A 16,121-nucleotide genomic window follows, 5' to 3' on the forward strand; every position below is an offset into this window, starting at 1 on the left:
CATGAGAGCACGAACAAGGAGATGAATGCAGCACTAAGGCAATCATTATCAACATCCACATGGATATTAAAATCTCCAACAATAATAACTTTATCGGTTTTAAGAACCAAACTTGATATAAATTCTGAGAATTCAGATATAAACTCTGAATATGGACCTGGTGGCCGGTACAGAATCACAATAACACTAGAGACAGAGACATGCTGTAGAGACGATCAATAACACTAGAGACACAGAGACATGCTGTAGAGACGATCAATAACACTAGACACAGAGACATGCTGTAGAGACGATCAATAACACTAGAGACAGAGACATGCTGAAGAGACGATCAATAACACTAGAGACAGAGACATGCTGTAGAGACGATCAATAACACTAGAGACACAGAGACATGCTGTAGAGACGATCAATAACACGTTTAGTTTAATGAAACGACAAAGCCGTCTTTAAGAAAGGGATCTGACATCCTGCTGCTGTCATCTGGGCTAGAGAGACTTTACAGGGGGCGGGGTTAGGGCCCCACCCTGTAGAGAGAGCTGACTATCACCTGGAGCTGATAGAATACACGTCTGTAGAGAGAGAGCTGACTATCACCTGGAGCTGCATTACTGGTCAGAAAACAGCTTTTAAAGAAGAGTTTCTGAAAAATGACTGATACATATTTGGAAATGTAACTAATAAATATTACAGAAACTTTAAAGCTTTAGATTTAATATAAAGTAACTTTATTGAGTTTGACTGAAGAATCAGTTTTTATTGTGTAACTTTCTCTTAATGTTGCCAATGCTAACCTTTAGTGACCTGTCGCGTCTCCTCTCTGCAGGACACAGACGTTGACTCCGCCCCCCTGAAGTGGGAGGACACGCCCCCTTCACCCTCCCCCACCGCCGAGCACGAGGTCAGTCTACGTCTCACCGTCTGTTTGAGCTCCACGTCTAGAGAGCAGCGGCTCCTCCTCCCTCGTCTCCTTGTGTCCTTCGCAAGGAGCAGAACTACATGGAGAAGATGTAGGGCCACTTTGAGGAGGAGGAGGAGCACCTAGAGCACCTCCTCCTCAAAGTGAGGGGGAGGAGGCATCAAGATGTTGGAGACGGTGTGTTTACGCAGGTCCTGGAGCTCTCTGTGCCTTTGAGAGGACCTTGAGAGGGCATTGACCTTGAGAGGACATTGACCTTGAGAGGACATTGACCCTGAGAGGACATTGACCCTGAGAGGACATTGAGAGGGCCTTGAACTTGAGAGGGCCTAGGCCTTGAGAGGGCCTTGAGAGGACATTGACCTTGAGAAGACATTGAGAGGGCCTTGAACTTGAGAGGACATTGAGAGGCCCTTGAACTTGAGAGGGCAGTGACCTTGAGAGGACATTGATAGGCCCTTGAACTTGAGAGGGCCTTGACCTTGAGAGGACATTGAGAGGCCCGTGAACTTGAGAGGGTCTTGACCTTGAGAGGACATTGAGAGGCCCGTGAACTTGAGAGGGTCTTGACCTTGAGAGCACATTGACCTTGAGCGGGCATTGACCTTGGGAGGGTCTTGCCCTTGAGAGGACATTGACCTTGAGCTGGCCTTGACCTTGAGAGGACATTGACCTTGAGAGGACCTGTCCTTAGTCTTTACCCTTTGTTCCAACAGGAAGTTAAAGCTGCTTCTTTCCCAGCGAGCCCCTCCCCCACCTACCAGAGCTCAGCACTGACCACACCAAAGGTAGTCTCTGTGTCTCTCTGTCTCTGTCTCTGTGTCTCTGTCTCTGTGTCTCTCTCTGTGTCTCTGTCTCTGTGGCTGTGTCTCTCTCTGTGTCTCTGTCTCTGTGTGTCTCTGTCTCTGTGTTTGTGACTCTGTCTCTCTCTGTCTTTGTCTCTGTGTCTCTGTGTCTCTGTCTGTGTCTCTGTCTCTGTGTGTCTCTCTCTCTGTGTCTCTGTGTGTCTCTGTGTGTCTCTGTCTCTCGGTGTCTCTCTCTGAGTCTCTGTCTCTGTGTGTCTCTCTCTCTGTGTCTCTGTGTGTCTCTGTGTGTCTCTGTGTGTCTCTGTCTCTCGGTGTCTCTCTCTGAGTCTCTGTCTCTCTGTGTGTCTCTCTGTCTCTGTCTCTCGGTGTCTCTCTCTGAGTCTCTGTCTCTGTGTGTCTCTCTCTCTCTGTCTCTGTGTCTCTCTCTGTGTCTCTGTCTCTGTGTGTCTCTGTGTCTGTGTCTCTGTCTCTGTGTCTCTCTCTGTGTGTCTCTGTGTGTCTCTGTGTCTCTGTCTCTGTGTGTCTCTCTCTCTGTGTCTCTGTGTCTCTGTGTGTCTCTGTGTCTTACAGTGACCTTCCTGTTTGTCCACAGCCCAAAGCCCACCAGCTGAGCATCAGGAGCTTCTCCAGTCCCACTCAGTGCACACACTGCACCTCTCTGATGGTGGGCCTCCTCCGACAGGGGTACGCCTGTGAAGGTACGCCTCTGACGCACACCTGGCCTCCAGCTAACGGCCAACGGCTGCTCGTCGGCTAACGGCTGCTCGTCGGCTAACGGCTGCTCGTCGGCCAACGGCTGCTCGTCGGCCAACGGCTGCTCGTCGGCTAACGGCTGCTCGTTAGCTAACTGCTGCTAACGGCTGCTCGTTAGCTAACGGCCTCCTTATGATCTGAAGCTCTGAAGATCAAAGGAAGATAAGTTGTTCCTACTAATCTTAAAGTATAAGGAGGCTTCTTCTTCTTCTCTTGAATCACACGTTGACTGTTGTCATGGTGACGCCCTGACTCTTCTCTGCAGTGTGCTCCTTCGTCTGCCACGCGTCCTGCAGAGACCACGCCCCCCTGGTCTGTCCAATCCCAGCAGAGCACGCCAAGAGGCCGCAAGGCATCGACGTTCTGAGAGGGATCGGCACCGCCTACAAGGGCTACGTCAGGGTAGGAGATGAGGTCATGAGGTATAGGCACCGCCCTCAAGGGCTACGTCAGGGTCGGAGATGAGGTCATGAGGTATAGGCACCGCCCTCAAGGGCTCCGTCAGGGTAGGAGATGAGGTCATGAGGTATAGGCACCGCCCTCAAGGGCTACGTCAGGGTAGGAGATGAGGTCATGAGGTATAGGCACCGCCCTCAAGGGCTCCGTCAGGGTAGGAGATGAGGTCATGAGGTATAGGCACCACCCTCAAGGGCTCCGTCAGGGTCGGAGATGAGGTCATGAGGTATAGGCACCGCCCTCAAGGGCTCCGCAAGGGTAGGAGATGAGGTCATGAGGTATAGGCACCGCCCTCACAGGCTACGTCAGGGTAGGAGATGAGGTCATGAGGTATAGGCACCGCCCTCAAGGGCTCCGTCAGGGTAGGAGATGAGGTCATGAGGTATAGGCACCGCCTCAAGGGCTACGCCAGGGTAGGAGATGAGGTCATGAGGTATAGGCACCGCCTCAAGGGCTACGCCAGGTAGGAGATGAGGTCATGAGGTATAGGCACCGCCCTCAAGGGCTCCGTCAGGGTAGGAGATGAGGTCATGAGGTATAGGCACCGCCCTCAAGGGCTACGTCAGGGTAGGAGATGAGGTCATGAGGTATAGGCACCGCCCTCAAGGGCTGGGCAGGGTAGGAGATGAGGTCATGAGGTATAGGCACCGCCCTCAAGGGCTCCGTCAGGGTAGGATATGAGCTCATGAGGTATAGGCACCGCCCTCAAGGGCTACATCAGGGTAGGAGATGAGGTCATGTGGTATAGGCACCGCCCTCAAGGGCTCCGTCAGGGTCGGAGATGAGGTCATGAGGTATAGGCACCGCCCTCAAGGGCTACGTCAGGGTCGGAGATGAGGTCATGAGGTATAGGCACCGCCTCAAGGGCTCCGCCAGGGTAGGAGATGAGGTCATGAGGTATAGGCACCGCCTCAAGGGCTACGCCAGGGTAGGAGATGAGGTCATGAGGTATAGGCACCGCCTCAAGGGCTGGCCAGGGTAGGAGATGAGCTCATGAGGTATAGGCACCGCCCTCAAGGGCTACGTCAGGGTAGGAGATGAGGTCATGAGGTATAGGCACCGCCCTCAAGGGCTCCGTCAGGGTAGGAGATGAGGTCATGAGGTATAGGCACCGCCCTCAAGGGCTACGACAGGGTAGGAGATGAGGTCATGAGGTATAGGCACCGCCCTCAAGGGCTCCGTCAGGGTCGGAGATGAGGTCATGAGGTATAGGCACCACCCTCAAGGGCTCCGTCAGGGTCGGAGATGAGGTCATGAGGTATAGGCACCGCCCTCAAGGGCTACGTCAGGGTAGGAGATGAGGTCATGAGGTATAGGCACCGCCCTCAAGGGCTACGTCAGGGTAGGAGATGAGGTCATGAGGTATAGGCACCGCCCTCAAGGGCTACGTCAGGGTAGGAGATGAGGTCATGAGGTATAGGCACCACCCTCAAGGGCTCCGTCAGGGTAGGAGATGAGGTCATGAGGTATAGGCACCGCCCTCACAGGCTACGTCAGGGTAGGAGATGAGGTCATGAGGTATAGGCACCGCCCTCAAGGGCTACGACAGGGTAGGAGATGAGGTCATGAGGTATAGGCACCGCCCTCAAGGGCTACATCAGGGTAGGAGATGAGGTCATGTGGTATAGGCACCGCCTACAAGGGCTACGTCAGGGTAGGATGAGGTCATGAGGTATAGGCACCGCCTCAAGGGCTCCAGGGTCGGAGATGAGGTCATGAGGTATAGGCACCGCCCTCAAGGGCTACGTCAGGGTAGGAGATGAGGTCATGAGGTATAGGCACCGCCCTCAAGGGCTCCGCAAGGGTAGGAGATGAGGTCATGAGGTATAGGCACCGCCCTCACAGGCTACGTCAGGGTAGGAGATGAGGTCATGAGGTATAGGCACCGCCCTCACGGGCTGGCCAGGGTAGGAGATGAGGTCATGAGGTATAGGCACCGCCCTCAAGGGCTACGTCAGGGTAGGAGATGAGGTCATGAGGTATAGGCACCGCCCTCAAGGGCTACGTCAGGGTAGGAGATGAGGTCATGAGGTATAGGCACCGCCCTCAAGGGCTACGTCAGGGTAGGAGATGAGGTCATGAGGTATAGGCACCGCCTCAAGGGCTACGCCAGGGTAGGAGATGAGGTCATGAGGTATAGGCACCGCCTCAAGGGCTACGCAGGGTAGGAGATGAGGTCATGAGGTATAGGCACCGCCTCAAGGGCTCCGCCAGGGTAGGAGATGAGGTCATGAGGTATAGGCACCGCCTCAAGGGCTACGCCAGGTAGGAGATGAGGTCATGAGGTATAGGCACCGCCTCAAGGGCTCCGCCAGGGTCGGAGATGAGGTCATGAGGTATAGGCACCGCCTCAAGGGCTACGCCAGGGTAGGAGATGAGGTCATGAGGTATAGGCACCGCCTCAAGGGCTGCCAGGCAGGAGATGAGGATGAGGTCATGAGGTATAGGCACCGCCTCAAGGGCTCCGCCAGGGTAGGAGATGAGGTCATGAGGTATAGGCACCGCCTCAAGGGCTACGCCAGGGTAGGAGATGAGGTCATGAGGTATAGGCACCGCCTCAAGGGCTGGCCAGGGTAGGAGATGAGGTCATGAGGTATAGGCACCGCCTCAAGGGCTACGCCAGGGTAGGAGATGAGGTCATGAGGTATAGGCACCGCCTCAAGGGCTGGCCAGGGTAGGAGATGAGGTCATGAGGTATAGGCACCGCCCTCAAGGGCTACGACAGGGTAGGAGATGAGGTCATGAGGTATAGGCACCGCCCTCAAGGGCTCCGTCAGGGTCGGAGATGAGGTCATGAGGTATAGGCACCGCCCTCAAGGGCTACGTCAGGGTAGGAGATGAGGTCATGAGGTATAGGCACCGCCCTCAAGGGCTACGTCAGGGTAGGAGATGAGGTCATGAGGTATAGGCACCGCCCCCAAGGGCTACGACACGGTAGGAGATGAGGTCATGAGGTATAGGCACCGCCTCAAGGGCTCGTCAGGGTAGGAGATGAGGTCATGAGGTATAGGCACCGCCTCAAGGGCTACGCCAGGGTAGGAGATGAGGTCATGAGGTATAGGCACCGCCCTCAAGGGCTACGACAGGGTAGGAGATGAGGTCATGAGGTATAGGCACCGCCCTCAAGGGCTACATCAGGGTAGGAGATGAGGTCATGTGGTATAGGCACCGCCTCAAGGGCTACGCCAGGGTAGGAGATGAGGTCATGAGGTATAGGCACCGCCTCAAGGGCTACGCCAGGGTAGGAGATGAGGTCATGAGGTATAGGCACCGCCTCAAGGGCTCCGCCAGGGTAGGAGATGAGGTCATGAGGTATAGGCACCGCCTCAAGGGCTACGCCAGGGTAGGAGATGAGGTCATGAGGTATAGGCACCGCCTCAAGGGCTACGTCAGGGTAGGAGATGAGGTCATGAGGTATAGGCACCGCCCTCAAGGGCTCCGCCAGGGTAGGAGATGAGGTCATGAGGTATAGGCACCGCCCTCAAGGGCTACGTCAGGGTAGGAGATGAGGTCATGAGGTATAGGCACCGCCCTCAAGGGCTACGACAGGGTAGGAGATGAGGTCATGAGGTATAGGCACCGCCCTCAAGGGCTCCGCCAGGGTAGGAGATGAGGTCATGAGGTATAGGCACCGCCTCAAGGGCTACGTCAGGGTAGGAGATGAGGTCATGAGGTATAGGCACCGCCCTCAAGGGCTACGTCAGGGTAGGAGATGAGGTCATGAGGTATAGGCACCGCCCTCAAGGGCTCCGTCAGGGTAGGAGATGAGGTCATGAGGTATAGGCACCGCCCTCAAGGGCTACGTCAGGGTAGGAGATGAGGTCATGAGGTATAGGCACCGCCCTCAAGGGCTCCGCAAGGGTAGGAGATGAGGTCATGAGGTATAGGCACCGCCTCAAGGGCTACGCCAGGGTAGGAGATGAGGTCATGAGGTATAGGCACCGCCTCAAGGGCTCCGCCAGGGTAGGAGATGAGGTCATGAGGTATAGGCACCGCCTCAAGGGCTACGCCAGGGTAGGAGATGAGGTCATGAGGTATAGGCACCGCCTCAAGGGCTCCGCCAGGGTAGGAGATGAGGTCATGAGGTATAGGCACCGCCTCAAGGGCTCCGCCAGGGTAGGAGATGAGGTCATGAGGTATAGGCACCGCCTCAAGGGCTCCGCCAGGGTAGGAGATGAGGTCATGAGGTATAGGCACCGCCTCAAGGGCTACGCCAGGGTAGGAGATGAGGTCATGAGGTATAGGCACCGCCTCAAGGGCTACGCCAGGGTAGGAGATGAGGTCATGAGGTATAGGCACCGCCTCAAGGGCTCCGCCAGGGTAGGAGATGAGGTCATGTGGTATAGGCACCGCCTACAAGGGCTACGTCAGGGTAGGAGATGAGGTCATGAGGTATAGGCACCGCCCTCAAGGGCTACGTCAGGGTAGGAGATGAGGTCATGAGGTATAGGCACCGCCCTCAAGGGCTACGTCAGGGTAGGAGATGAGGTCATGAGGTATAGGCACCGCCTACAAGGGCTACGTCAGGGTAGGAGATGAGGTCATGAGGTATAGGCACCGCCCTCAAGGGCTACGTCAGGGTAGGAGATGAGGTCATGAGGTATAGGCACCGCCTCAAGGGCTACGGCAGGGTAGGAGATGAGGTCATGAGGTATAGGCACCGCCCTCAAGGGCTACGCCAGGGTAGGAGATGAGGTCATGAGGTATAGGCACCGCCTCAAGGGCTACGCCAGGGTAGGAGATGAGGTCATGAGGTATAGGCACCGCCTCAAGGGCTACGCCAGGGTAGGAGATGAGGTCATGAGGTATAGGCACCGCCTCAAGGGCTACGCCAGGGTAGGAGATGAGGTCATGAGGTATAGGCACCGCCTCAAGGGCTACGCCAGGGTAGGAGATGAGGTCATGAGGTATAGGCACCGCCTCAAGGGCTACGCCAGGGTAGGAGATGAGGTCATGAGGTATAGGCACCGCCTCAAGGGCTACGCCAGGGTAGGAGATGAGGTCATGAGGTATAGGCACCGCCTCAAGGGCTACGCCAGGGTAGGAGATGAGGTCATGAGGTATAGGCACCGCCTCAAGGGCTACGCCAGGGTAGGAGATGAGGTCATGAGGTATAGGCACCGCCTCAAGGGCTCCGCCAGGGTAGAGATGAGGTCATGAGGTATAGGCACCGCCTCAAGGGCTACGCCAGGGTCGGAGATGAGGTCATGAGGTATAGGCACCGCCTCAAGGGCTACGCCAGGGTAGGAGATGAGGTCATGAGGTATAGGCACCGCCTCAAGGGCTCCGCAGGGTAGGAGATGAGGTCATGAGGTATAGGCACCGCCTCAAGGGCTACGCCAGGGTAGGAGATGAGGTCATGAGGTATAGGCACCGCCTCAAGGGCTACGCCAGGGTAGGAGATGAGGTCATGAGGTATAGGCACCGCCTCAAGGGCTCCGCCAGGGTAGGAGATGAGGTCATGAGGTATAGGCACCGCCTCAAGGGCTACGCAGGGTAGGAGATGAGGTCATGAGGTATAGGCACCGCCTCAAGGGCTACGCCAGGGTAGGAGATGAGGTCATGAGGTATAGGCACCGCCTCAAGGGCTACGCAGGGTAGGAGATGAGGTCATGAGGTATAGGCACCGCCTCAAGGGCTACATCAGGGTAGGAGATGAGGTCATGAGGTATAGGCACCGCCTCAAGGGCTACGCCAGGGTAGGAGATGAGGTCATGAGGTATAGGCACCGCCTCAAGGGCTACGCCAGGGTAGGAGATGAGGTCATGAGGTATAGGCACCGCCTCAAGGGCTACGCCAGGGTAGGAGATGAGGTCATGAGGTATAGGCACCGCCTCAAGGGCTACGCCAGGGTAGGAGATGAGGTCATGAGGTATAGGCACCGCCTCAAGGGCTACGCCAGGGTAGGAGATGAGGTCATGAGGTATAGGCACCGCCTCAAGGGCTACGCCAGGGTAGGAGATGAGGTCATGAGGTATAGGCACCGCCTCAAGGGCTACGCAGGTAGGAGATGAGGTCATGAGGTATAGGCACCGCCTCAAGGGCTACATCAGGGTAGGAGATGAGGTCATGTGGTATAGGCACCGCCTCAAGGGCTACGCCAGGGTAGGAGATGAGGTCATGAGGTATAGGCACCGCCTCAAGGGCTACGCCAGGGTAGGAGATGAGGTCATGAGGTATAGGCACCGCCTCAAGGGCTACGCCAGGGTAGGAGATGAGGTCATGAGGTATAGGCACCGCCTCAAGGGCTACGCCAGGGTAGGAGATGAGGTCATGAGGTATAGGCACCGCCTCAAGGGCTACGCCAGGGTAGGAGATGAGGTCATGAGGTATAGGCACCGCCTCAAGGGCTACGCAGGGTAGGAGATGAGGTCATGAGGTATAGGCACCGCCTCAAGGGCTACGCCAGGGTAGGAGATGAGGTCATGAGGTATAGGCACCGCCTCAAGGGCTCCGCCAGGGTAGGAGATGAGGTCATGAGGTATAGGCACCGCCTCAAGGGCTACGTCAGGGTAGGAGATGAGGTCATGAGGTATAGGCACCGCCTCAAGGGCTACGTCAGGGTAGGAGATGAGGTCATGAGGTATAGGCACCGCCTCAAGGGCTACGCCAGGGTAGGAGATGAGGTCATGAGGTATAGGCACCGCCTCAAGGGCTACGCCAGGGTAGGAGATGAGGTCATGAGGTATAGGCACCGCCTCAAGGGCTACGCCAGGGTAGGAGATGAGGTCATGAGGTATAGGCACCGCCTCAAGGGCTACGCCAGGGTAGGAGATGAGGTCATGAGGTATAGGCACCGCCTCAAGGGCTACGTCAGGGTAGGAGATGAGGTCATGAGGTATAGGCACCGCCTCAAGGGCTACGCCAGGGTAGGAGATGAGGTCATGAGGTATAGGCACCGCCTCAAGGGCTACGCAGGGTAGGAGATGAGGTCATGAGGTATAGGCACCGCCTCAAGGGCTACGCCAGGGTAGGAGATGAGGTCATGAGGTATAGGCACCGCCTCAAGGGCTACGCCAGGGTAGGAGATGAGGTCATGAGGTATAGGCACCGCCTCAAGGGCTACGCCAGGGTAGGAGATGAGGTCATGAGGTATAGGCACCGCCTCAAGGGCTCCGCAGGGTAGGAGATGAGGTCATGAGGTATAGGCACCGCCTCACAGGCTACGCCAGGGTAGGAGATGAGGTCATGAGGTATAGGCACCGCCTCAAGGGCTACGCCAGGGTAGGAGATGAGGTCATGAGGTATAGGCACCGCCTCAAGGGCTACGCCAGGGTAGGAGATGAGGTCATGAGGTATAGGCACCGCCTCAAGGGCTACGCAGGGTAGGAGATGAGGTCATGAGGTATAGGCACCGCCTCAAGGGCTCGCCAGGGTAGGAGATGAGGTCATGAGGTATAGGCACCGCCTCAAGGGCTACGCCAGGGTAGGAGATGAGGTCATGAGGTATAGGCACCGCCTCAAGGGCTACGCCAGGGTAGGAGATGAGGTCATGAGGTATAGGCACCGCCTCAAGGGCTACGCCAGGGTAGGAGATGAGGTCATGAGGTATAGGCACCGCCTCAAGGGCTACATCAGGGTAGGAGATGAGGTCATGAGGTATAGGCACCGCCTCAAGGGCTGGCCAGGGTAGGAGATGAGGTCATGAGGTATAGGCACCGCCTCAAGGGCTACGCCAGGGTCGGAGATGAGGTCATGAGGTATAGGCACCGCCCTCAAGGGCTACGCCAGGGTAGGAGATGAGGTCATGAGGTATAGGCACCGCCTCAAGGGCTACGCCAGGTAGGAGATGAGGTCATGAGGTATAGGCACCGCCTCAAGGGCTACGCCAGGGTAGGAGATGAGGTCATGAGGTATAGGCACCGCCTCAAGGGCTACGCAGGGTAGGAGATGAGGTCATGAGGTATAGGCACCGCCTCAAGGGCTACGCCAGGGTAGGAGATGAGGTCATGAGGTATAGGCACCGCCTCACGGGCTCCGCCAGGGTAGGAGATGAGGTCATGAGGTATAGGCACCGCCTCAAGGGCTACGCCAGGGTAGGAGATGAGGTCATGAGGTATAGGCACCGCCTCAAGGGCTACGCCAGGGTAGGAGATGAGGTCATGAGGTATAGGCACCGCCTCAAGGGCTACGCCAGGGTAGGAGATGAGGTCATGAGGTATAGGCACCGCCCTCAAGGGCTCCGTCAGGGTAGGAGATGAGGTCATGAGGTATAGGCACCGCCCTCAAGGGCTACGTCAGGGTAGGAGATGAGGTCATGAGGTATAGGCACCGCCCTCAAGGGCTACGTCAGGGTAGGAGATGAGGTCATGAGGTATAGGCACCGCCCTCAAGGGCTCCGTCAGGGTAGGATATGAGCTCATGAGGTATAGGCACCGCCCTCAAGGGCTACATCAGGGTAGGAGATGAGGTCATGTGGTATAGGCACCGCCCTCAAGGGCTCCGTCAGGGTCGGAGATGAGGTCATGAGGTATAGGCACCGCCCTCAAGGGCTACGTCAGGGTCGGAGATGAGGTCATGAGGTATAGGCACCGCCCTCAAGGGCTCCGTCAGGGTAGGAGATGAGGTCATGAGGTATAGGCACCGCCTCAAGGGCTACGCCAGGGTAGGAGATGAGGTCATGAGGTATAGGCACCGCCTCAAGGGCTCCGCCAGGGTAGGAGATGAGCTCATGAGGTATAGGCACCGCCCTCAAGGGCTACGTCAGGGTAGGAGATGAGGTCATGAGGTATAGGCACCGCCCTCAAGGGCTCCGTCAGGGTAGGAGATGAGGTCATGAGGTATAGGCACCGCCCTCAAGGGCTACGACAGGGTAGGAGATGAGGTCATGAGGTATAGGCACCGCCCTCACAGGCTACGTCAGGGTAGGAGATGAGGTCATGAGGTATAGGCACCGCCCTCAAGGGCTACGACAGGGTAGGAGATGAGGTCATGAGGTATAGGCACCGCCCTCAAGGGCTACATCAGGGTAGGAGATGAGGTCATGTGGTATAGGCACCGCCTACAAGGGCTACATCAGGGTAGGAGATGAGGTCATGTGGTATAGGCACCGCCTACAAGGGCTACGTCAGGGTAGGAGATGAGGTCATGAGGTATAGGCACCGCCCTCAAGGGCTACGTCAGGGTAGGAGATGAGGTCATGAGGTATAGGCACCGCCCTCAAGGGCTACGTCAGGGTAGGAGATGAGGTCATGAGGTATAGGCACCACCCTCAAGGGCTCCGTCAGGGTAGGAGATGAGGTCATGAGGTATAGGCACCGCCCTCACAGGCTACGTCAGGGTAGGAGATGAGGTCATGAGGTATAGGCACCGCCCTCAAGGGCTACGACAGGGTAGGAGATGAGGTCATGAGGTATAGGCACCGCCCTCAAGGGCTACATCAGGGTAGGAGATGAGGTCATGTGGTATAGGCACCGCCTACAAGGGCTACGTCAGGGTAGGAGATGAGGTCATGAGGTATAGGCACCGCCCTCAAGGGCTACGTCAGGGTAGGAGATGAGGTCATGAGGTATAGGCACCGCCCTCAAGGGCTCCGCAAGGGTAGGAGATGAGGTCATGAGGTATAGGCACCGCACTCACTGGCTTCGGCAGGGTAGGAGATTAGATCATGAGGTATAGGCACCGCCTCAAGGGCTACGCCAGGGTAGGAGATGAGGTCATGAGGTATAGGCACCGCCCTCAAGGGCTACGTCAGGGTAGGATATGAGGTCATGAGGTATAGGCACCGCCCTCAAGGGCTCCGTCAGGGTAGGAGATGAGGTCATGAGGTATAGGCACCGCCCTCACAGGCTACGTCAGGGTAGGAGATGAGGTCATGAGGTATAGGCACCGCCCTCAAGGGCTCCGTCAGGGTAGGAGATGAGGTCATGTGGTATAGGCACCGCCCTCAAGGGCTACGACAGGGTAGGAGATGAGGTCATGAGGTATAGGCACCGCCCTCAAGGGCTACGTCAGGGTAGGAGATGAGGTCATGAGGTATAGGCACCGCCCTCAAGGGCTCCGTCAGGGTAGGATATGAGCTCATGAGGTATAGGCACCGCCCTCAAGGGCTACATCAGGGTAGGAGATGAGGTCATGTGGTATAGGCACCGCCCTCAAGGGCTCCGTCAGGGTCGGAGATGAGGTCATGAGGTATAGGCACCGCCCTCAAGGGCTACGTCAGGGTGAGATGAGGTCATGAGGTATAGGCACCGCCTCAAGGGCTCCGCAGGGTAGGAGATGAGGTCATGAGGTATAGGCACCGCCTCAAGGGCTACGCCAGGGTAGGAGATGAGGTCATGAGGTATAGGCACCGCCTCAAGGGCTCCGCAGGGTAGGAGATGAGCTCATGACGTATAGGCACCGCTCTCAAGGGCTACGTCAGGGTAGGAGATGAGGTCATGACGTATAGGCACCGCGGAGATGAGGTCATGTGGTATAGGCACCGCCTCAAGGGCTACGTCAGGGTAGGAGATGAGGTCATGAGGTATAGGCACCGCCCTCAAGGGCTACGTCAGGGTAGGAGATGAGGTCATGAGGTATAGGCACCGCCCTCAAGGGCTACGTCAGGGTAGGAGATGAGGTCATGAGGTATAGGCACCACCCTCAAGGGCTCCGTCAGGGTAGGAGATGAGGTCATGAGGTATAGGCACCGCCCTCACAGGCTACGTCAGGGTAGGAGATGAGGTCATGAGGTATAGGCACCGCCCTCAAGGGCTACGACAGGGTAGGAGATGAGGTCATGAGGTATAGGCACCGCCCTCAAGGGCTACATCAGGGTAGGAGATGAGGTCATGTGGTATAGGCACCGCCTACAAGGGCTACGTCAGGGTAGGAGATGAGGTCATGAGGTATAGGCACCGCCCTCAAGGGCTACGTCAGGGTAGGAGATGAGGTCATGAGGTATAGGCACCGCCCTCACAGGCTACGTCAGGGTAGGAGATGAGGTCATGAGGTATAGGCACCGCCCTCAAGGGCTCCGTCAGGGTAGGAGATGAGGTCATGAGGTATAGGCACCGCCTCAAGGGCTACGCAGGGTAGGAGATGAGGTCATGAGGTATAGGCACCGCCTCAAGGGCTACGCCAGGGTAGGAGATGAGGTCATGAGGTATAGGCACCGCCTCAAGGGCTCCCAGGGTAGCAGATGAGGTCATGACGTATACGCACCCCCCTCAAGGGCTACGTCAGGGTAGGAGATGAGGTCATGAGGTATAGGCACCGCCTCAAGGGCTACGGCAGGGTAGGAGATGAGGTCATGAGGTATAGGCACCGCCCTCAAGGGCTCCGTCAGGGTAGGATATGAGCTCATGAGGTATAGGCACCGCCCTCAAGGGCTACATCAGGGTAGGAGATGAGGTCATGTGGTATAGGCACCGCCCTCAAGGGCTCCGTCAGGGTCGGAGATGAGGTCATGAGGTATAGGCACCGCCCTCAAGGGCTACGTCAGGGTCGGAGATGAGGTCATGAGGTATAGGCACCGCCCTCAAGGGCTCCGTCAGGGTAGGAGATGAGGTCATGAGGTATAGGCACCGCCCTCAAGGGCTACGTCAGGGTAGGAGATGAGGTCATGAGGTATAGGCACCGCCCTCAAGGGCTCCGTCAGGGTAGGAGATGAGCTCATGAGGTATAGGCACCGCCCTCAAGGGCTACGTCAGGGTAGGAGATGAGGTCATGAGGTATAGGCACCGCCCTCAAGGGCTCCGTCAGGGTAGGAGATGAGGTCATGAGGTATAGGCACCGCCCTCAAGGGCTACGACAGGGTAGGAGATGAGGTCATGAGGTATAGGCACCGCCCTCAAGGGCTCCGTCAGGGTCGGAGATGAGGTCATGAGGTATAGGCACCACCCTCAAGGGCTCCGTCAGGGTCGGAGATGAGGTCATGAGGTATAGGCACCGCCCTCAAGGGCTACGTCAGGGTAGGAGATGAGGTCATGAGGTATAGGCACCGCCCTCACAGGCTACGTCAGGGTAGGAGATGAGGTCATGAGGTATAGGCACCGCCCTCAAGGGCTACGACAGGGTAGGAGATGAGGTCATGAGGTATAGGCACCGCCCTCAAGGGCTACATCAGGGTAGGAGATGAGGTCATGTGGTATAGGCACCGCCTACAAGGGCTACGTCAGGGTAGGAGATGAGGTCATGAGGTATAGGCACCGCCCTCAAGGGCTCCGTCAGGGTAGGAGATGAGGTCATGAGGTATAGGCACCGCCCTCAAGGGCTCCGTCAGGGTAGGAGATGAGGTCATGAGGTATAGGCACCGCCCTCAAGGGCTACGTCAGGGTAGGAGATGAGGTCATGAGGTATAGGCACCGCCCTCAAGGGCTACGTCAGGGTAGGAGATGAGGTCATGAGGTATAGGCACCGCCCTCAAGGGCTCCGTCAGGGTAGGAGATGAGGTCATGAGGTATAGGCACCGCCCTCACAGGCTACGTCAGGGTAGGAGATGAGGTCATGAGGTATAGGCACCGCCCTCAAGGGCTCCGTCAGGGTAGGAGATGAGGTCATGTGGTATAGGCACCGCCCTCAAGGGCTACGACAGGGTAGGAGATGAGGTCATGAGGTATAGGCACCGCCCTCAAGGGCTACGTCAGGGTAGGAGATGAGGTCATGAGGTATAGGCACCGCCCTCAAGGGCTCCGTCAGGTTAGGAGATGAGGTCATGAGGTATAGGCACCGCCCTCAAGGGCTCCGTCAGGGTAGGAGATGAGGTCATGAGGTATAGGCACCGCCCTCACAGGCTACGTCAGGGTAGGAGATGAGGTCATGAGGTATAGGCACCGCCCTCACAGGCTACGTCAGGGTAGGAGATGAGGTCATGAGGTATAGGCACCGCCCTCAAGGGCTCCGTCAGGGTAGGAGATGAGGTCATGGAGATCTTTCTTTCAGATCCCGAAGCCCAGCGGCGTGAGGAAGGGCTGGCAGCGAGCCTTCGCCGTGGTCTCTGACTGTAAGCTGTTCCTCTTCGACGTTCCAGAGGGGAAGTCCACCCAGCCGGGCCCGGGGGCCAGCCTGGTGCTGGATCTCAGGTGACGGAGGACTCTAGTCCACAGAAGGTCTGCAGGTGGAGTCATGTGATCATTCTCCTCCAATGGGAACATGTCCTTGTGTCTTCAGAGAAGAGGAGTTCTCCGTCAGCTCTGTTTTGGCATCGGATGTGATCCACGCCACCAGGAAGGACGTGCCCTGCATCTTCAGGGTAGGATGCCCCA

General features: G+C 57.0%; 1 protein-coding gene across 1 annotated transcript in view; it reads left to right on the forward strand.

Annotated features, from left to right (window-relative positions):
- Positions 1–16,121, forward strand: part of LOC130202962 (serine/threonine-protein kinase MRCK beta-like) — a 63,912-nt gene that overhangs the window by 580 nt on the left and 47,211 nt on the right. Inside the window, exons 2-7 of the mRNA XM_056428858.1 lie at positions 827–901; positions 1,636–1,707; positions 2,318–2,423; positions 2,744–2,880; positions 15,799–15,938; positions 16,027–16,108. Coding sequence (XP_056284833.1) covers positions 827–901; positions 1,636–1,707; positions 2,318–2,423; positions 2,744–2,880; positions 15,799–15,938; positions 16,027–16,108 — 612 coding nt within the window. The remainder of the gene's footprint in view (positions 1–826; positions 902–1,635; positions 1,708–2,317; positions 2,424–2,743; positions 2,881–15,798; positions 15,939–16,026; positions 16,109–16,121) is intronic.

This window comes from Pseudoliparis swirei, chromosome 12 (genome assembly GCF_029220125.1).
Source record: "Pseudoliparis swirei isolate HS2019 ecotype Mariana Trench chromosome 12, NWPU_hadal_v1, whole genome shotgun sequence".
In the NCBI taxonomy this organism is placed as follows: domain Eukaryota; kingdom Metazoa; phylum Chordata; class Actinopteri; order Perciformes; family Liparidae; genus Pseudoliparis; species Pseudoliparis swirei.